Raw genomic sequence first — 20,713 nt, forward strand, 5'->3', positions numbered from 1 at the left:
ATCCTCCTTTTTCTTTTTCTTTTTCCTATTGAATATTTATTTATGTGTTCGGGTCCGAATTTGATTATTTTAATGGTTCCAATCCGATGACATTCCCTTAAAAGTCCTGTTTAGGTGAAACAGCGCCATATCCATGGAATGAATGGAATGGAGTTTGTTGCTCTCAATTGCTACATTCAGGATCACGGGAAAGGGCGAAGTTTGAAGCTAAAGAAACGGCAAAAATATTGCAAGGCAAGTCTCCTTATCCTAAAAGAGAAAATTATCTGCTTCCAAGTTACTTCTCTTCTCAGTTCTCTGGTCAGCCCATCGAATCAGCCGGTCGCCAGAAATACAATTCCACGTTCTGCGCACCCTTGTCGGGTCCACTAGATTCCATTGCAATCTCCTCCACCGGTTGTCATTATTCTACATCCCTGGCCCAGTAACAGTATCCAGATCTTTCTTCTTCCCCGCTCTTGCAATTCAAATTCAAATTCTCTTACAATTTTCTGAAGGAGTGTTTGAATTGTCAACAACCGGCACGTCAGACTTTGGTTTTGGTCGCCATTCCAGAGAGCCAAGTGAATGTTCAAGACGACACCCAAACGATGTAGAAAGGTAGGAGGCAAATGCTGCCCCTTTTCTTCTGGCCAAATGATGGGACTGCTTAGTCATTTTTCTCTTTTCTTTTTGCTATCATGCATGTGACATAATTCATATGAAGAAGAAGAAGAAGAAGAAGAAAGATAAAAGACAGACCTGTTACAATGTAGATAAGATGGTGATCCTGAACTCTGAAGACAAAAGAGGCCCCCCTGGCGTACAGCGAGGTCACCGGGGACCAGGAGCCACTAAAGGGTAAAGTCTTTAAAGCTACATACACCAGCCCTCGATCCCTACAATAGATTAACACTTTTGGGAGATAGCCCAACAGTTAAAAAAAAAAAAGGGCCCAAAAGAGGTCGAATAGTATAGTATTAAACTATCAAGCAAGAAGGCCCAACACGGGCCCATTTTCTACTTGCATGACGCATACGCTCGTTTATTTGTGTACAGCCCCTATATGTACGTATTGATCATAGTTCTATACTTCCTGTGCTAGTTGTCACGTGATCAACTAGCTTTATTTAGCATCATAACCAACTAAAGTAGGTTGAAGAATAATCACTGTGAAGTCAAATAAAATGCAAAGTAAAGCTAAATTAATACACTTTACAAGCACTCTACAATAAAACAATGTTGAACACTTTTATGTATAAGGATGACACCACAAATCAGATAGTATGCAGCGATAAGATACGATTTCTGCATTGAGTCGCGATTTTGCGAGATGAAGCTTTCTTTCCTCTGCTAAGAAAAGAGCGTGGTAAGCTAATAGTGAGTACTGAAATTGCTGATAAATTGTTTCTATAAGATGGCTATCTCATCCTAGCTGAGGAAAACAAAACACCACCACAAACTGCGAGCGAATTAATTCCTAACATCACGTATGCAGCTTCCAACTGCAAGGAATATTCGTAAAACATATTAATGTGTCGGGAATTGCTTTGTTAGCAGACCATGAAATGCTTCAAGGATTGTTTGTATTTCACTCTTGCTGCAGCCTTTCTGACTGTGGGCCAATCCATTACAACAACAAATGATATTAACTAAAGCAAACTGACAATAACTGTATGCCAATTATTTATGGCATGTGCTTCAGAGAGAACTTTTGGCCTTATGATTCTCTTCTATGCAAACTGTTATATCATACAAATTATCACATATAGTCAATTAGTCACAAACTTTTGTTCCTGGATAAATACTCACTCTACTTACTGTTACAACAAGATAGCTAAGCTAAACCCCATCACTCGTGAACTACAACAATATTGTATGTTGAATATATTTGTTATCAAACATTAGTAAATAAGAGAGAGCTGTAAATAGAGTCAAGACCTCGTGATCCATCTCTGTAGACATATGTATGAAATACATTAGAAATGACTGGAAAATTTACCTCTTACTTCATCTAACATGCAGGTACTTATGCTCTCCCTACAGGAGAAAGAGGTGGATGGTTTGGTACATAGCTTGCTGGAACTTCGAGGTTAATTCTTGCAGAAGCCTTCCTTTCATCAGCAGCAAAGATATCTTCCTGCAAAGCATGTACTCCTAATTGCTGTCTGGTAGGATTCACGTTATGAAGCTTTGCTATACATGTAGCAAAAGCCTGAACTACAGCAATGGATTCCTGAAATTCAACTATGTAAACCCCTTCTTTGAAAGAAACCATTCTGAAGGCATGTCCACTCTCTTGAGATTGACCCTGAGGAAGATAGAATTGTGAGGATTATTAGTTTGGCCAATTTGGCTGATTTTTCCCACTAAACAATGATCAGTAACTGCGACATGAATAAGCGTACCTGAAAAAAAAGTTCAAGTTGCTGAGTACAAATTTGGACTGAATCAGGACTCTTGTAATTCAGAAATTCATCAGTAAGTGTACTAAGCTTGCAGCCCTCATCCCAACCTCCACAATCACATATTCCTGAGTTCCATCTTTCTATTAAAGATGAGGGCTCTCCAGAATCTGAACACCCATGAATCCCGCTAGGAAGTATGACCACTACGTTAGCTAAATTTGAATAATCATTGCTCTGCTCAGTTTGCAAGGTTTTTTCTCGGAACAAAGAGCATGTATTTGCTACTGAATCTTTTGGTTTTAAATTGCCATGTTTACTGCTGTATGATGCACCTCCATTAGACAATTCTATCATATCTTGTGGACCCTTCACAAGAATGGCTGCAAATTCGCTCTTAAATTGTGAACTAACAGGCCGATGGGATGTTGGTGTCAGTTCATTGCCAAACAAAACAAATTGTCTAACAACATGATCATGATCATATTTTGAGTCATACCACCATGTTTTTGAAAGTGAAACCTTTATCTCGCCTATAATGCTGGAGATTAACTGATGCTTCTTGCTCTTGTTTCCTGGCTTTATCCAGGCCCCAGATTTTTTTTTGGATTCTTGTACGGTGAATATTGTATAAATGCATTCAAAATCATCCTTGTTGGAGATGCTTTTCTTTCTCACTGTGGCTGCAAGAATATCACTATTACCGGATGAGAGCATGAACAAAGGTAATCCATTCTTCCAATTGAGCCGAAGAAGCGCTTGCTTGGTTGACACCAGCCTGGAGGTACTCAAGTTTCTTCTTGACTGGCAAGTTGGATCAATACTTTCATCAACTGAGCTACGTGGTCCATTTGATGATGTCATTTCTTTCAACCTGATAAAGTTACTAGCATTGCTTAATTCAGAACAGTGATTGGAAGATTCTGCTATTGGACCAGATAAGGATATGTGGTTCTTGGGCCTTAGCAATGGATCTAATATCCTCCTCAGTGGGCTGCGCCTACCTCTGTTGTTTGAGCATTCCCTGTCTCCATCAAATTTATCTGCACAAACAATTGATTCCAACTGCCTGACAGAAGACTTCTCTCTTAAGCTGGAGTTCCAGCTCATTCTATTCAGTCCAGAACTTGATTGATCATTGCGTAATTCTTTGGCAGCAGTACCACTTGTTCTTCCATTGCTTTTTCTGTTAGCTGTACTTGCAAGGAGTATGTTCTTCTTTCTAATTTCACGCTTCGCCTCATTTCCCCCTGATGTGTTTTCAGTCAGACAATTGCTACTGTGTTCAGGTGCATCTGTTAATGTAGTCTGAGGGAGAGGACAAGAGTGGGGGATATATGATCTCTTGATTAGATGGACATCCCCAGGAAAGTCAGCTGAAAAGCAATTGTTATTTCTTTCTGTTTGCCCTCCATCATTAGATACTGGTGACTCAAAGCTGCAGCGCCTCACATGAACACTCTGTTGAAGGTGATCCCAAATGTACTCACTACTCTTGGATAAGATAAAGCAATTGTTTGGTGTCCAGTCTCTATCTACGTATAGGTTTCTAGCACACTGTTGGACCTTTTCCTCCCTCTCCCGTCTACTATCCTGAGCCCCTACCAACTTACCTGCAAAAGTTGATGCATCAATATCTCTGGAAGTTGAAAAGATGAAATTTGGAGGCCGAGATGCATCATAGGATATAGCTTCATGCTCTGGACTTTTACCTTTCTCATCATTGTGAACCAATTCGTCATACCCTATTCCATTATCTGCAGCAGGGAACTTTGCAGATGAAGTTTCCAAATTACCAAACTGTGTGACATTGTCAGACTGTTTCCCCAGCAACTGAGTTTGCTTCCCTATAATGGATGGATGTTGATGACTGTCCACAAAATGAGATTGCATCCTTTTAAGAAGAGGCTTATCTGTGCTTTCACAAGATTGGGCAGATGATCCAAAGGTAGAAGATAATGAGGAGTCATTACTGCTAGATGGAGAATTTGTATCGCTTCCACTAGTCACAGGTTTCTTATGGTTACTCCAGCTCTCAAGGTGGCACCAATCGAGAACTCCAACTTTTAAAGCCTTTTCCTGGGCAGTGTCTCCTCTTTCAATGCTCCGGAGGTATGATGGAACTTTGGACATATGCTTTACAAGATCATCAACACCATTTGCCTTCCTTCTGGGCCATGGTTTTTTATGGCTCCTGGAGGATGCTGGCTGGAATGGGCACCTCTCTGCCATATACCTATCTGGAACTGCTTGTTCACTAAGCATTCGCCTTTCCAGAGCCCCTTCTTTGTCCTGATATTTTGTAATCGTACTTACTCTAGAGCTTAAAACCATCTCCTTTGGTACTCTAGCAAATTGATGTCTTGAGTTATTCCACCTGACTTGTGCATTATACTGCATTGCAACAGTTTCGTCATGTTCAGCGCGGCTTTCTGTGGGCATCTTTACCGTGTTCTAACGTGATGGTTTAAGCTGTCTCATTTGGAAAGAATCTAACTTCTATTCAAGTGCAGCAAATTGATTTACCCACTTTCAGCTACCATGATGACACATTATTCACTGCTTATCCCTGTTGATACCAAGAATGATAGATGGGATTTCAGCGGTAAGTTAGCTCCACATAAATAAACTTGCATCGATAATGAATACGACCATTGTGACAGAACATCTTCTGAATACAACTACTCTGAAAAGAGTGATGCCAATAAGGAAAAATAATCAGCACATAAAAGGCCAAAATTAAGACAAAACCCCTGTTTGTTTTCGTTCTTGCAAAATATTGAAGGATCAAGATGCGCATATGCCGCAATATAATTCTAGATAGTGCAAACTGAAAGAACCACAAGTCAAAAATCTCAAGGCATTAATTACTAATTAATATTAGTGTTCAACAGTGTCTGTCATCCATAACAGAAAGATCAATATAATTTATGCTAGAGATCATGATGCTTAATGATGAAATATGAGATGTCCTTGCAAATACTTAACATTCCGATGCCACATTGCAAGGTTCATGTACCAAACCCCAAACGAAATCAATTCCTAACGCAACAGACAAGCCGAAAATCTTTAAACCCATTACTCGCGTAAAAGCAAAAATAAATAAAAATAAATCTAAAGCAATCCGACATCCTCACTCATTTACCTCCAAAACTCCACTTCTTCGACCGAATCGAACGATAGAAGAAAGGAACAGACGTATAACGGAGCGCATTGCAACTAATCAGTCAAGAAGCATAACTAACAAATTCAAGCAGCAAAATTAGGGAAGAGTATCGTACCAAAGAATAGAGATCTGCTTCGCCGTCCCCGACTTCTCTTCGATCCGAAAGAATGGGGATGCAGTGGGAGTGGGAGTGGGAGTGGGAGTGGAGTTTGGAGTAGAAGAGGTACGAGAGCCCAAAGGGAAAGAGAAAGGGTTTTTGGGTTTGGGATGCTTTGGTCGGTGTGGCTTTCACGGGGCGCGGCGCTCGTAGGAGAGAGAGAGAGAGAGAGAGAGAGAGAGAGAGAGAGAGAGAGAGAGAAGAAGTATAGGAATCCACCGGACCCCACACCCACTCTCCCGCGCGCGCGGAACCGTGTGGACCCCCACCTCTTGCGTAGTTGTCGTTGGAGTGGTCACATGGTTGCGGTTGCCGAGGTGGACAGCTTTGGGACCCACCTGACGACTTGGCACTGTCTTTGTATTCCTTCTGCTTCCCCTTATTTTTCATCAGTCGTTGTCTCTTTGTACTATTCGACATTAGCTGGAAGATATTCCTAACTTTATTTATCCACGTAATTATTAGTCAATTGTAGATTATTATTATTTTTTTTAAAAAGATGCTTAAAAGTTAAGACGGCCTGATAGGCTGTCCAGAGTTTTGGCATTATCCAAGCTCAGATTGCGTGGAGATCGAAGATATTGTATACTAACTCTAACTTTTAACTCTTTACTCTTACAATTGATTCCTTAATTTTTCATTGCTCAATTCTTGAAATATTTAACATGATTTGCCTAGCCATCGGCTCACTAGATTGTCCCTAGCTACCTAATGCATTGGACTAGAACATGCATCCCTAGCTAACGCAATTTTTAGATGTCCGGCCATATATAGGGTACGATATTGATATACTTACTTTCAATGTATGCATGGGAAATCACGCGACTAGAAAATTAAGGACGTCCAAAAGGCAGGCTATCCCATTCCAACTCAATCAATCTTGCTTGGTTTTATTTATAGCAGCTGCTAAACGACACATCGAAGTAACATAAAGATGGAGTCAAACATATATCAACGAGAAGGCGAGAGAGATGGAGCATGAAATGCGTGCATGGTGAGTTGGCGACGCACGTAGCTGTATATATACCATTTTCCAATTCAGGGCCACTTAAAGTACTTCTCGTTGAAGCGATATATCTGAGATCTTATATATCTATTGCCGGCATCCTTGTCGCCTTCTTAATTAAGCACTAACTACAACCGCCGCCGCCTATCTCGCTTCACCTATGACCTTGTCAAAACACCTCCGGCTCCGGCCGATTTCGCTCCATCACTGCGAGACCGTTAAATTTTAACGACAATGATCCCCGGTCGATCGATACTAACATTTATGGACCTGGAGGAGCCGTTGCGACTTGCATGCGAGCATGGTTTGTAGGCTCTCTGAGAGTGAGAGAGAGAGAGAGAGAGAGAGAGAGAGCTACTAATTAATTTTGCGGCAACAAGATCCGGATGGGTGGTCACCACTTACATGCCTGATAGTGGACGTGATGATGAGCTTTGCGGTAACTATGGGCATGCAGATCTAAGAGCTCGGCGTTCCTGCAATTAATGCTTTCTGCATTATTATATTAGCGCTGCTTGCGTCTGGACTTTATATCTGCACCCCAGAGCTCTTAAAGAGTGGAGAAATTCCATTGCCAGGTACATTTGAGTTCTTACGTACTCTCAGATTAGCTTGTTAGTATGTTCAAAATTCCAGCAAAAGATTCATATATATATATGGGCGAAACCTAATTTTCTAATTGCCAAACATATTAGCAGATGAAGTGCACATACATGGACGAGTGTATAATAAGCGTGCCAGGCATATAGACCTTCCTCTGCCGATCGAGGGGATCTCATAAGCTTTATAAGATGAGCTAGCAAAGAGCTCCTCCGACCGCGACCTCCACTTCATTCCACCGAAACCTCCAACTCCAGACTCGCACGTGCCCTTATTCTTAACACCTTTGAGTCCTTAGAGAAGCCTCCGAGTTTAACCACCCACTGCCCCCATCAGCTACGCTATCAGACCTTCAAGTCCACTACCACTTCACAAATCTCCGCGAGCTTAGTTATGGCACAAAGGACCGCACGTGCATTGCATGGCTTGACTCCCTGCCATGTAGGTCTGTCGTCTACATCAGCTTGATAGTTCTCAAAAGGGAAGAGTTCGTCGAGTTCTGGCAGGGGCTAGTGAACAGCGGATACTGCAGGTTCTTATGGGTGGTCAGATCGGATCTGATCGACGGCGACGAGCACTCACCAACGACGGGAAGACAGATGGCGGAGAGGGGCTGCGTCTTGGGATGGACCACGCAGGAGGAAGTTACTGTCCCATGCACTCGACGGTGGAAAGCATGACGTCAGGGTTGCCGATGGCGTGCTGGCCACAGTGCTTCTCGGACCATGAGAAACGTGTACGAGAGGGGAGTGGTGGAGAAGACCTGAGGGAGGCGGAAAAGTTGAGGAAGAAGGCGACGAATATATATATATATATATATATATATATATATATCGGATAGTGTTGGAGAAGGTGGACCGTCTTACGTGCAGTTCCAATTAAATAAAGGCTGCAGGTGCAACTTACTACATCGCTTAATCACCCGCCGTCCAATTAGAACGGATCACTTAAGACCTGGTTTGCTTTGAGTTTAAAAAAATTTCTTAACTAATTCAGTGACTCTTAATTGATTCAATAATCAAATATTTTTTTTTTATCTTTCTTATATCTAACTAAATTTACTCTTTCGAAAAATTAAAATTAACGAATAAATTTTGGGGCTTAGCATCAAATCAAACACGGCCTAAAGCTCTAGCTGCGACCTGGCAGCAAGAATAAAATAGTTTCTCTCAATGTCTTTGATGTCGTTAATAAGTGAAGAGCGTTTATTACACACAGTAAATTTGGTGGGGAGTTGGATGTACACGTGTTATACTATTTGGTGGCAGTACGTCTTCCATTTTTGGTGTGTGGGCGTTAGTAATAATTAATTGAAAAATGGCCAAAATCGGTTCAACCACCTACTACAAATCTACAATATAAACTCTTGTTTCGCCATCTTCTTCCGGATTTTTCTTCGTCCTGTTAGACCGAATCCACCAACCAACATAAATATACGAATAAACCTCGCCATCCCACATCGTTGCTCTCACCAATGATTTGGTGGTTAGAAAGTATATTTGGTCATGTTGAATATTTAAGCATCAACAACACCTTGTATTTTACGTTTATTTTTACTTAGTGGTTACATATAAATATACAATAGGCAATGGCTGAAGTTCAAAATTTAACTTAGTAAGCTATTTTGTAAGGCAAAATATAAATACCTTCTCTTAATCTTGCTCTGTCTCACCACTCCTCTCCATTTCTCGACATGGACCAGGAGGATATCCGTGAATATAATGCTGAATCCAACGACGCTGTCAGCCTTAACGGCAGCGGCGGCGGGGAGACCAGCATCGACATAACGGCGCTCGACGGCATCATCTCTCACAACTCCCTCTTCACCCTCGCCGTCTTTGCCGGCATCTCCTCACCCCCCTCTTCACCCTCCTCCGGCGACGGGCTCTCCCCCGCCTATTGCGCCGCCGGGGGCCACGTGGACAAGGACCTCGTCTCGTTCCACGTGTTCGCCTTCGCCTCGTTCCTCTTCTCCAGCCTCGTCGCCCTCGCCCTCAAGCAGGCCATCCGCCTCGCCCGCCGCCACGGCCGCCACGTGGCCCGCGTCAACAGGGCGATGTTTCGGTTCGGGATCCTGGCATCGGCGGTGGGGTCCATGTCTGGGTGTGGGTTCCTGATGCTGGCCCTCGTCAACGTGGTCCAGATCAAGCTCGGGAGGCTCGGGTGCGGCGCCGCCTCCACCATCGCTATCATCTCACTCGTTTCTCTAATCCCTGCCGCGATGCTGATCTACTCCGCTATCGTCTTCCACGCCATCATCGATCACTACTAACCTGGGACTTTTAGTGTTCAAAGTTTCTTCTTTCCCTCGCATCAACTTTTTGTGTCTCGAGGAATAAATGAAGTAAAACGTTGGTGCTTTACGGCGGATGGCTACCTAAATTGCATAAGAGCCGAAAACACTCACAAATGGATAAAAGATTCACAAGTCCAATAGCAGTTGCTCTCTGCTTCAGTTTCCAACTCCCGAAAGTCCCATCTCTTTGTACGTTGCTAATGAACCCGATCCTTTCAATCCGCAATCAAATCTATTATCTTGGCATTATTTGCATTTAGTTTTGAGCAATGTAAGCCCGATCTTTACCACCTTTTTTTTTTTTGTTGGCATTTTATTAGTGCTCTGCTCTCACCCAGAGATCCTCCTCTTTAATTAGCTGAAGAATTGCTCAAATATAAAGAAGCTAATAAAAAGACCAAACGTAAAGGAAACAATTAAGCTCCGAAGGTTAATTACAAGCAAAACCAAAACACCGCATAGCCATATTAAAAGCAGTTTGTTTAACTTCACCAAAACATAAGAGTCAGTTTGTGCATTTGTAAAGCATACATAACTATTATAAATAGCCTTCCATCCTCACGAAAATAAGTTGGGGATTAAGGCCTGATATAGTTTTAAGACCAAATGTTTACTCTCTACTGCTTACATATGTATATATAGAGTCTTCGTTTCTCCTAAACCAACAACAGAAACAAGGAAAAAAGGCTGCAAGCTCTGCTAGCAACTATATCCCAATTCTTGTTTCTTGTAGCTGTAGAAAGCAGCTATGTGCGGCAGGCCCTAGAAGTACCTGTTGTCAAATTGCATACTTACAAATATAAGCAAGTTAGGACAATGACGAACTAAGAATACAAAGTAATTAAGAGGAAAGCAAATATTTCATGGCAGTGTTATAAATGTTTTAATTGCTCAATATGAGCATTTTGGCCGTCTCCAGATATAGAAGCTATCCTCTGTAACATAGTATTCTGCTCATCATTCTGCTTAATTAGTTGATTAAGTATGCATCTCTTCTTTACCTCACCATGTTGAAGGCCAAAAAGAAGGATCATCCACATATTTTCAGTAAAGGACATTTTATCAAGAAGGTACTTCCTAATATCTAGAAAAACTGAACCAGGACAACAAACTACAATATGAAACTTAGGCTCCAAACCCATCTATCCATTGTTCTACACTGAAGTCTAATGCTGAGAAAAGTGTGGCCAATCAATCTTGATATAATGTTCTCAATAAACTTTTAACTGTCTTCAGAAGGATACATGCCAAGAGCAATCCCTAGCATGTCAATTCTGCTAGAATGCAGTGAAGGAAAAATTTGACACAACAAAGTAAAACTGTAAAAGAAGATATCTGATACATTTTGAGAAAAGCTCAGTAAAACAATAGTTGCTTAAATAGGAAGGCCAGGAGCATTGATTGTGCTAGCAAGCAGAGAAACCGATTGATCAACTGATCCTACAGACCAACCAAATCTGGTGAAAAGATTTGGTTGCATATTTAATAAAAAAACTTCATTATCATGATTGGTTGCATATTTAATAAAACACTAGGCATTGGTGAACTTCAACAATCCACCCATTGACACTGAAGACGGCGAATACCTCTTCGATCTCCTCCCTTGGTTGCCTCAGCCTCCCACTTTGAGATCTTGATGTCACAAAGAAGGGGAATGAACATGGAGGTGGATTCAGATTCTTATCAGGAGGAGAAGGTGATAGTCACGGATCCAAAAGAATGCACGCCGGATTAGGAGATGGAGCATAGTTTATGCTTCTTAGAGGAGTTAGGAAGAAAGAGGAGAGAAAAAAGTTCATGGTTAGAGACTAGGTAGACGAAAATGAAATCGAGAGAGAGAGAGAGAGACAAAGTTGCAATATCTGCACTTAAACTTTCTTCAGACGTATGTGTTATCCTATCTAACATACTATTCTGCTTATATCATACTAGCTAGACAAAGTTGCAATAATAGCACCTAAATTGAAAAGATCAAGCTAATAATAAGATAATGAGCCTTATGCACTACACTTAGTAAAGTGGTTACAGCTAATAATTTCATATTACCTTCTTCCTACCTATATAGAGAACACATGGTTAGAGTTTCCTCAGTAGTAAAGTGAACCTGAGACAGTTAAAAAGCAGAGTATAAATATCCATTCTTATATTAAATAAATGCTAACTAGTTAAGATACTTGCTCTACCAACATAATACCTTGCCACCAGTCACCTCTTGTAGCAAAGTCTGAACTGTCTTGGTCATCCTCCTCCTTTTTCCCATCCTAATAAATAAATATGGAGTGATTCAAAATGATGCAGATCAAAAGTTTAATATATCCTGTCCAAAAGCCAACAACAACCCAATATTACATAATTCTACATTTGTCATGTGAGAATCTCTTGTTACCACTTACACTATTAGTAGTTTCAGAAGAATTCTTGGCTGGGGAGGCATTATAGAAGTCACGGCCACCGTAATGCACATATGAACCAAAATAGGGTGACTCTGATGCCCCGTCTGGGTAGATTGGCTTCCCTTCCTTACTTCCTGCGGGACATTTGGCATGGCTTTCTACAGACTTGTCATCTACAACAGCATGATTAGCATAGTTAAAGTTTTCAACTCTAATTGACAGGAAACAGACGCTGTGTTAGAATCAACATATATAAATTTATTAGAATAAGAATATTAACCTGCATTCAAAGTTAGTGCATGCCCAATCAAACCCTCAGATCTCTGCGGCGAATCGTTTCTAGTGACCTAAAAGAGTTTTTATAAAACAGCGCACAAAATTAGGATCAACCAGAGATAGCCAATAAAACAGAGACCCCAATTCATGCACTGGTCAAAAGAACGAAATCAAACACTAATATGTCAGTTTTTGATCAAAGATAACCACTATTCGTAGAGAATACAGATCTTCTTAAAGAAGAAGTTAAATTCTACCTTGGAGGAGAGGATCGGAGGAAAGACGCTTCTAAAATACCCAGGCGACGAAGAGAAACTGGAAGGCGAAACCATCTCCACAACCACCACCTCCTTCTCCTCCTCCTCCTCCGACTTATGCCCGAAGAGCTCATCGGCAATTGAAGAAGATGAAGCTTTCTTCCCTTCCATCGCAACCCACCGCAGGAATAAGACTACCTCGCTATTAGTAGAGATCCCAAAACCCAAGACTAGGATAGAGCGGATAAGAAGGAGAATAAGGGGAGGGAGCAGCGAGTGAATAACACGTGAAGATGGAATAAGGCTTTATAACGAAGACATGCGGCAACTACCACTTTGCGAGGTGTCGTCCTCCTCGCTGCGCTGCGCCGACTTTTAAAGCCTCCTCTCCCTACAAACCCACCTCTTACCCCATAATTCTTATAATAAAAAAACAAAATTAAATCGCGTCAAAATATAAGATCGTGTTCTTTCTTTACAGATATTTCCTCTTTTGCCATCTCTCTCTCCCTCTCCCTCTCCCAGTCCCCGCTCCCGCCCCCGCCCCCGCCCCCGATACGGCCCCAAGTAGCCAAATCAGTCCCTCCCCTCTCTCTGTCAATAATGCCACGTGGCAGAACCTCACCGGTACATCTGATCTTTGTGCTGCTCTGTCCATCTGATGCTGCAACGTGGATATCTGGACTACGAATGCGACAAAAATTGGCTGCTGTATCGGTGTGCCAACGGATAACATGATGTCTATATCGATTGTTGATTGACCACCTGCGTTTGGAATATCCTCGCCGCGGTAGTTGAGTCCAGTTTTAACTGCAAGACCAAACAACTCTGTTTGTTCCGATGACACGTGGAATGGATTCTTAGTCCTTTCCACATGAAGGAGACATCCTCTCTCTCTCTCTCTCTCTCTCTCTCTCTCTCTCTTATTATGGCTCGGCTCCTCCTTAGACAAGACGCCAAAACTGCAACGCTGCCTTTTATTTCTTCAATCTTTCAAAATATCTGCGGTGTTTGGTGTGTAGCTAAATAAAGGTCTGTTTCTGCTATACAATTAATACATGGGCTCTCTTATTATTATTATTATTATTATTATTAACTTGGATTAAATTTATAACTCACTTATTAACGTCCACACGCATATCAGATCCGAAAGTATCTGTGATAAAAGCTAAACATAATGGTTATCTCTAATACTAATTAATTGTATATTCCATGAATGATGGAAAAGAGAGCGTAGACTTATCCACATGGCATGGCCACTTGCCACTTGGCCACGATGATGCGGTCCTTGCCATTCTCCTCCGTAGGTCCACCAAAGCACTTGTCTGTAAAGCTCTATGTTTTGAAGGGATTACGTGTCGTCTGTGTTAAGGATAGACGCCTCCCTCTGGTCATGATCTTGTTTAGTCGAAAGGATAAGATACTAAATGTAATAATGTAATAAAGAATAAGATGATTCATTCTATTACTACGTGTCACTCAACAAGCTCCACTTTTCCCAACATTACAATATTAAAGTTACCATCTACAGTACTCAATTACTTCATCATTTGGAAGTTGGAGCTAAAGGACAGGGCACAGTAGTTTTATTTGAATTAAAGTTGGGATAATTTATTAAGCTTCAAAGCAACGGTTACATCTTAATACTAAAACAATAGCGAGTCTGAAATAAAAACTCAATAAAAATAAAATATAGACATCAAAGTATATAATAAATATATAAGTACTATGCAAAATAAAAAATGAAGGAGATAGAACACCAATTTTAGAATAATCCTCTCTCTTAGTCCATAGAGACAACGATGAAGAAGCATAATTGTAAAAAATTTGAACTCAAATGCTCGAAGCACAAAATATTAAAGTAAAATATTAAAGATCAATGCCTTATGGCTCTTCTTTTTTTTTTTATATTAGACTCAACATAAAGACCAATCAACCTAACTAACTAAACAACCTAATCACAGATAGGGGGGCAATGACACGGGGACCCGAGGAGGCAATTGAGTGGCTAGCAGAAAGCAAGGTCATTGAATGGGTCAATAGTCACAACAACTAGGATGGTGACGATGGTGGTGTGAAGGAGCATACGAACATGTCAACGGTGGGAAGCAAAAAGGCAAAGCACAACCATTGTGGCAACTGAGAATAAGATGATTACGATGATGCTGATGCTATTCGGGGAGTGGGGAGTAAGACGAGGACAAAAGTAGAGAAGTAGATGAGGGGGTTGTAGAGGAGCATGATGGATTGAGACAAAAATGGTGACAGGGCTTGACCTAATCAGATCAAGCTTCGCCATCTCTTGCATCGAACCTCGCGATGGAGATCTCGCAAAGGTTGACGGAGGTAGAAGGAGGAGGGGTGTGATGGTTTGGGTCTAAAGTGGTGACGAGCTAGACCTTATCGTATCAAGCATTGTCACCTCTCTCATCGGTCTTATCGACGGAGATCTGATAAACCCACATCGCCAACAAAGAAGAAGGTGGAAAAGAGAAGAGAAACAACACAACGGAAGAATGAGGAAAATGGAGGAATGAGGAAATTGGAGAAGAATGTGGAAAATTATTAGAGGAAAGTAACTCTCTCCTCTCCTAGCCCTAAGCTAAGGTCGGCCCTTTAGATATATATATATATATATATATATATATATATTTTAAAAACTATAGAAATTTTCTATAGAAACTCACCTGCTACATAACTAGCAATGATCTGAGAGGTACAGGGCACAGTCGATTGCATTTGAGAGACGCTCTATCCAGCCCAAAGGCCCATCTAATCGAGAGACGCTCTATCCAGCCCAAGCATCCTACAGGCGCAACGTGGAGTGTCAGCAACCGTCCATTGTGAAGTACGATATCACCCTTTGTGCTAACCGAACAAGTAGAGTTTTAGAAGGGGGGGAATAATCTGGGTTGGGAAACGAAATTTTAAAAATGAGAAAATTAATTCCTTCCTTCCTCGCTGTTAGTAGTGGGATTCGTGAGTGCTCTTCATCTTCTCGTCTCCACCCGCTGAATCCATCCAAGATTTCTCGCCTAGGTTTTCTTCGATCTGATCACATCAGGTAGCGTGAATTGGAATATCGATCTCGTTTCTGTTTTACTATGTTGACCAATATTGATGTCTTTAGTGTTGGAGCTGGTATAGATCGGACAGGACTTAGGAGGGTAGAGAGGAGCGGAAATGGCTCACCGAGTAGATCACGAGTACGATTACCTTTTCAAGATCGTCCTGATCGGCGATTCGGGCGTCGGCAAATCAAACATCCTTTCGAGATTTACGAGGAACGAGTTCTGCTTGGAGTCCAAATCCACTATCGGCGTCGAATTCGCGACGAAGACGCTTCAGGTGAGCTCTCTTCTCTTGATCCGATCTCCTTCTTGCGTTTTACACTTGTGTGATATGCTTTCTGTCGTCATTCAAATGAACTAATCGTATCTTATTGCTCTCGATTATACATTAATCGACACTGTAAAGATCCTTACTGGGTTAAGTTTGAAATCCGATTTTGTTTTCGAGAATGGTGGATCTTTGCGAGAAATTCGAGTATTCTACATGCACAATTATAAATTGGATGAGAATATGTAATTACTGGAGTAGCATATTGTAGATCCACACTCAAACCTTTATGCCATTCTGGGCGTGCTTATCAAATCTTTAAAAATTGTTGCACATTCGGAGAATTCTAAACTCAATTCTTTAATATAGAGAGGAAATAACAGTCATAACGAAGAAAGAGCAAATCATTGATGTTACAGTGAGTGGTGTATTCCCAGGGCCCGGCAATTTCAGAGTTTTCTGTTGTAGAGAAAACTTAAGAAGAAGATTTCAGATCAGTATTATCAACTTGAGTAGGAGATCTCTTTAATCATTGCAAGTTGCAAGGACTATTGATCTTTAGATAGTAGCATTTACCTCACCTTTTGATATTGTTAATTACCTTCCAACCTAGATCTTTTAATTGTGTCATTAAAGTCTCTTTCTCTCTGTCTCTCTCTGTCTCTCTCTGTATCTCTCTCTCACACACGTGTGTGCATGCACCCATGCATGCGCGGAGATAGTGAAATATTTCATTCCATTTTCTTGATATATAATGTAGTATTGATCATACACTTCAATTTAATCCTTCTAAAAGAACACAACATTGCATTTTTTCAAACCTTGCCAAAGATGCATTTAGATCCATGATGCTGACTGAGAATAGTTGCAAAGAGAGGGTGGAAGGAGAGTCTATAGCACTCTATACCAGTTGTAACGGGCCCTTAAGCATTACATCTTGCAACCAATTTCTGTGCATGGGAAAAAAGTATGAATTACTGATGGTTGTGTTAATGTGTATATGTTATTCTCATAGCATGCGCAAACAAAATTCTATGCCATCATTGCAACCTATCACTGAATACTTGTTATATTTCATTCCAATCTGTATTGAATGCAACTTTTTGCATGTAAATACTGATCTCAATTTGTTTCACTAGTGCCGCAGATAAGCTGATGAATGGATAGTAAATGAAATTGAATGAGTTACCTGAAGATTGATGTAACAGTAATTAGATGTTAGATCACCTTATATTTTTGGCAGAAAGTTGTACTGCTGTCGGTCTCTAACTTCAGGTGTTTATGTTCAACTGGACAGTTATGTATGGATTCGTAGATCTCTAACTTCCTACATAAACATTTCTACTGATTTTACGCTCATTGATCCTGAATAGCAATCTATCTCCATACTGCGCCTATAATAATTAGTTACACAATGGGACATCTTTCCATCACCCAGTGAAACTGCTTCGGTTTATCCAATGATATGAGGAAATGAATCCATCCTCTATTTATAAAAATGGTTGCCGCATGTGGTTTATTCTTGCCACTTGTAATTTGTTTATTTTTTGTTTCATGTTTGCATTTCTTCCTGTCCCTTGCTGTGGTCTCTTTATGCGATGGAAGTTTTATTGTAAATATATCCCTCTTTTGATGTTAAAGGCTAGATCTCTTAAGCTATAAACACAAGATCAGTTCTGGTAGTTAAACATGACCATATCTCCATGGCCTTCTTAGTAAGTTATAGATTATAGTATGTCCGATAAATCATGGAAAAAGGTTTGTGCACATACAAGAGATACACTTCAATTTCTCACCTATTATTCATTTAAGAGGCCATACAATTTTTGCAATTTGGGATCACTTATTTTTATTATGAGCCATTGATTGTCAGCCATCCTTCTGCATATTCTCCTCCTCTTCCTCTTCTTACATGATGCTTTCTATTTCTTTACTGGTTGCCATCCATGAGACGTGAATACTGTATGGTGTTTGTAAGCGCTCTTGTCGTTTATAATGCACATTATGTTTGCTTCTTTTGATAACTTGAACTTTTATGTGTTTTGGGCTCCACTGGCTTGAATATTGATTCTGCATTGTTTTGGTTATTAAACAGATAGAAGGGAAGACAATCAAGGCACAAATATGGGATACTGCTGGTCAAGAAAGGTATCGTGCCATTACAAGTGCTTACTACAGGGGTGCACTTGGTGCTCTCCTAGTCTATGATGTAACAAAGAAACAAAGTTTCGACAATGTTCAGAGATGGCTTCATGAGCTTTGAGGACACGCAGACTCCAACATCGTCCTTATGATGGCTGGTAACAAATCTGACTTGAAGCATTTAAAAGCTGTTTCAGAGAACGAAGCCGAGGTACTTGCTGAGGAGGGGGGCCTATCCTTCCTTGAGACCTCTGCACTGGAAGCAACCAACGTTGAGAAAGCATTTCATACTATATTGACAGAGATTTACCACATAGTAAGTAAAAAAGCACTGGTTGCCCCAGAAGCAGCAGGGTCATCTGCCCACGAATCCAAGGGACAACAGTCAACGTAGCTAATTCAGCTGCAATCTCAAAGAGAAATTGCTGTTCTACTTAAGCTCATTCCTTTCGGATTTTGAACCACAACATGATTAAATCAGCATTTGGGCTAAGTATAGACTATTTTGTAACCTTTTCTTGGTATTGTTCTGCTGGTCGTGGAGGCATATCTACTTTCTGTTTAACTGCACAAAAACAGATAACCTGTGCACTACGACAAATTACATCTCATTATCTGCTTTTCATTTACTCCAGCACATTGGACTAACAAAAGCACATGCAGAACTGATGAAATTCTTTCCTACCTTGGTAGATCTTGATTGTTGTTGAAGCTTCTTGTACACATTATATTCGAGGTTGTCACACATTTAGTCTCTTGAATTACTTGGCCATTCCACCTTTTTTAAAAATTTCAATAAGACAGGGTCTGCGGCCTGTTTGGTCAAAAAGAATTATTTGGCCATTCTGTAATTGTGCTTGAGAAAACATACTCCAGCTGCTTGATAGTTGTAGTACTTGTTCGCGTGTTCCTCTGAAACATGAGATACAAATGCAGGCCAATAGGGAAAACTTACACTGGCCTGTAGTCTGTGTTTGGTTTTGAGCAGGACTTTAGCAGTTGTTAATCAATTCAGAAGATCATGAAATGCCAGACTTGCTTCTAAGACTTTCAGACAATATGGATCAGGTAAATTTTTTGCAGTTCTTAATCTGATATGAATCGGATCCTCTCTGTCAAAATCACTAACATTAAGTAAGTCTGAGAACATTGATCGACTTGGAGTAATTAACCTGTCAAAATTTCAGTTCTTAACACGTCTATGTTAGGTTTTAGTAACTTGGATAAGTGTTTTGATTACGAACTTTGTTATGTGAATTACCACTAATTGTACCTTGGTAGTAAAGTGAAGAAGAATATCCATCAAGCTCCAATTTCGGATTCAGTTTCTATTATATAAAAATTATAAGGCAGGCAGAATGGCGGTTGTACGCCAACCTATTTGAAATTTGTCTCTGAGAAAAGAACTTTTTATATCTGTGAAACTATGGGCCGTTTGATTTTATATATTTTAAAATATAGTATTTATAGTGTTAAATATGTATATATATATATATATATATATATGTTTTTCCTTGAAGTCGAAAAATGTGTTTTAATATTTATTTAATTAAAATGAACGTTAAGATGCTGTATATGATTCTAACTTAGCTCTTGAATAAAATATTTTATAAACTAAAAGCTAAATTTATGTTGCACGTAGATTCAGTTAAAAGTACACGAAGCCAAATGCCCTAAAGATATGTTTTTAATCGGTAGAAAAGAGGAGAAACGAATCATTGTCACGCAAATCCTCCAAAATCCTCCAAAATCCTCCAACATCCTCCAACATCCTCCAACATATATATATATATATATATATATATATATAATGGGAAAATTAAATCCGTGACGTCCTATTATTAATTTAGTATAAGCTAATAGATTCAACCATTAAGCTTACTTAGAATGGTTATTTAAGATGTCTTCCTTTGAGGTGGGAAGTGGATACAACATTGAATCGAAGCGCACAGTTAACATTTCCATATATGCATTAATAAATAAATAAATATATATATATATATATATATACCCATCTTCAATCCTATTCATCAGCCTTGCCTTGAAAGCTTTGGCACAGTGCCGTACAGCGACCCGGGTGTGGACCAATATTCCTCGAAATTGGCGCCGGCGACGTGAAACTCGGGCGCCTCTCTCTTCTCCCTTGTTTCTTTCTCTCTCTTTTTCTCTCTCTTTTTCTCTCTCTCTCTCACTCCCTTCCCCTGCTGGTCCGAAAGCACCGAAGCAAGCAAAAGATACCACGTCTCATTTTATAACTCTCTCTGCAGGAAAAAAGCAAAGAGCACAAGAAAACTCGAGCTATAATAAAAGCCGACCTCTGCTACTATTATTGCTCTGTTGCTTGACGGGGTTGCCATTGTACACAACGTCACCATTTCCTTCCCCCTCCCAAAACGGCGTCTTAGTACTACTAGTAAAGCCGCTACTGCTCCGTTTTCGCATCATGGTTTAATAGTTCCAACTTCCAACATCCGAGCAGATCTTCTACTTACAGACTACACCCACGGACGCCTCGTACTATATATTTGTTGATACGTGGCAGCATCTCAGATCTGGATGATTTCTCTGCAAATTGCTGCCACACGACATTCCTACTGCTGGGCTTGTAGGGGACCTGATCCCACATATAAATACATATATATATATATATATATAGCTGTGCTCATGGGTGCCTACGACTCAACTCCCACACGTGTC

General features: G+C 40.4%; 3 protein-coding genes and 1 pseudogene across 9 annotated transcripts; 2 read left to right on the plus strand and 2 right to left on the minus strand.

The window, feature by feature from the left end:
* Nucleotides 1-64: 64 nt before the first annotated feature.
* Nucleotides 65-5,807, minus strand: LOC140781512 (uncharacterized). 4 transcript variants are annotated; one of them, XR_012107710.1, is made up of 5 exons: nucleotides 5,666-5,807; nucleotides 2,388-4,953; nucleotides 1,982-2,290; nucleotides 742-878; nucleotides 65-628 (listed from the first exon to the last, which is right to left on the minus strand). XR_012107710.1 is itself a non-coding variant. In XM_073127515.1 (4 exons), exons 2-3 carry the CDS (start codon nucleotides 4,824-4,826, stop codon nucleotides 2,009-2,011), a joined length of 2,721 nt encoding a protein of 906 aa, XP_072983616.1. In that variant the 5' UTR covers nucleotides 4,827-4,953; nucleotides 5,666-5,807; the 3' UTR covers nucleotides 1,137-1,329; nucleotides 1,982-2,008. The 4 variants fall into 4 exon arrangements, 3 of the variants coding, with proteins under 3 accessions (XP_072983616.1, XP_072983617.1, XP_072983615.1); XM_073127515.1 differs by lacking the exons at nucleotides 65-628; nucleotides 742-878 and adding an exon at nucleotides 1,137-1,329; XM_073127516.1 differs by lacking the exons at nucleotides 65-628; nucleotides 742-878 and having other exon boundaries at nucleotides 1,680-2,290; nucleotides 2,388-3,997; nucleotides 4,097-4,953.
* Nucleotides 5,808-8,923: 3,116 nt separating this feature from the next.
* LOC140782872 (uncharacterized) lies at nucleotides 8,924-9,855 on the plus strand. The gene has a single exon (XM_073129709.1). It carries the CDS (start codon nucleotides 9,007-9,009, stop codon nucleotides 9,583-9,585), a length of 579 nt encoding a protein of 192 aa, XP_072985810.1. The 5' UTR covers nucleotides 8,924-9,006; the 3' UTR covers nucleotides 9,586-9,855.
* Nucleotides 9,856-10,074: 219 nt separating this feature from the next.
* On the minus strand, nucleotides 10,075-13,087 carry LOC140782873 (uncharacterized). 4 transcript variants are annotated; one of them, XM_073129711.1, is made up of 6 exons: nucleotides 12,536-13,087; nucleotides 12,283-12,349; nucleotides 12,003-12,175; nucleotides 11,804-11,870; nucleotides 11,667-11,713; nucleotides 10,075-10,381 (listed from the first exon to the last, which is right to left on the minus strand). In XM_073129711.1, the coding sequence occupies exons 1-5, from the start codon at nucleotides 12,704-12,706 to the stop codon at nucleotides 11,697-11,699; spliced, it is 495 nt and encodes a 164-aa protein (XP_072985812.1). In that variant the 5' UTR covers nucleotides 12,707-13,087; the 3' UTR covers nucleotides 10,075-10,381; nucleotides 11,667-11,696. The 4 variants fall into 4 exon arrangements, with proteins under 4 accessions (XP_072985812.1, XP_072985813.1, XP_072985811.1 ...); XM_073129712.1 differs by having other exon boundaries at nucleotides 10,075-10,399; nucleotides 12,536-13,082; XM_073129710.1 differs by having other exon boundaries at nucleotides 11,656-11,713; nucleotides 12,536-13,082.
* A 2,291-nt stretch (nucleotides 13,088-15,378) lies between these two features.
* LOC140781895 (ras-related protein Rab11C-like) lies at nucleotides 15,379-18,780 on the plus strand (annotated as a pseudogene).
* The last annotated feature ends 1,933 nt before the right edge of the window (nucleotides 18,781-20,713 follow it).

Source organism: Typha latifolia, chromosome 2 (assembly GCF_019914945.1).
Source record: "Typha latifolia isolate L0001 chromosome 2, TyphaL0001v2, whole genome shotgun sequence".
In the NCBI taxonomy this organism is placed as follows: Eukaryota; Viridiplantae; Streptophyta; class Magnoliopsida; order Poales; family Typhaceae; genus Typha; species Typha latifolia.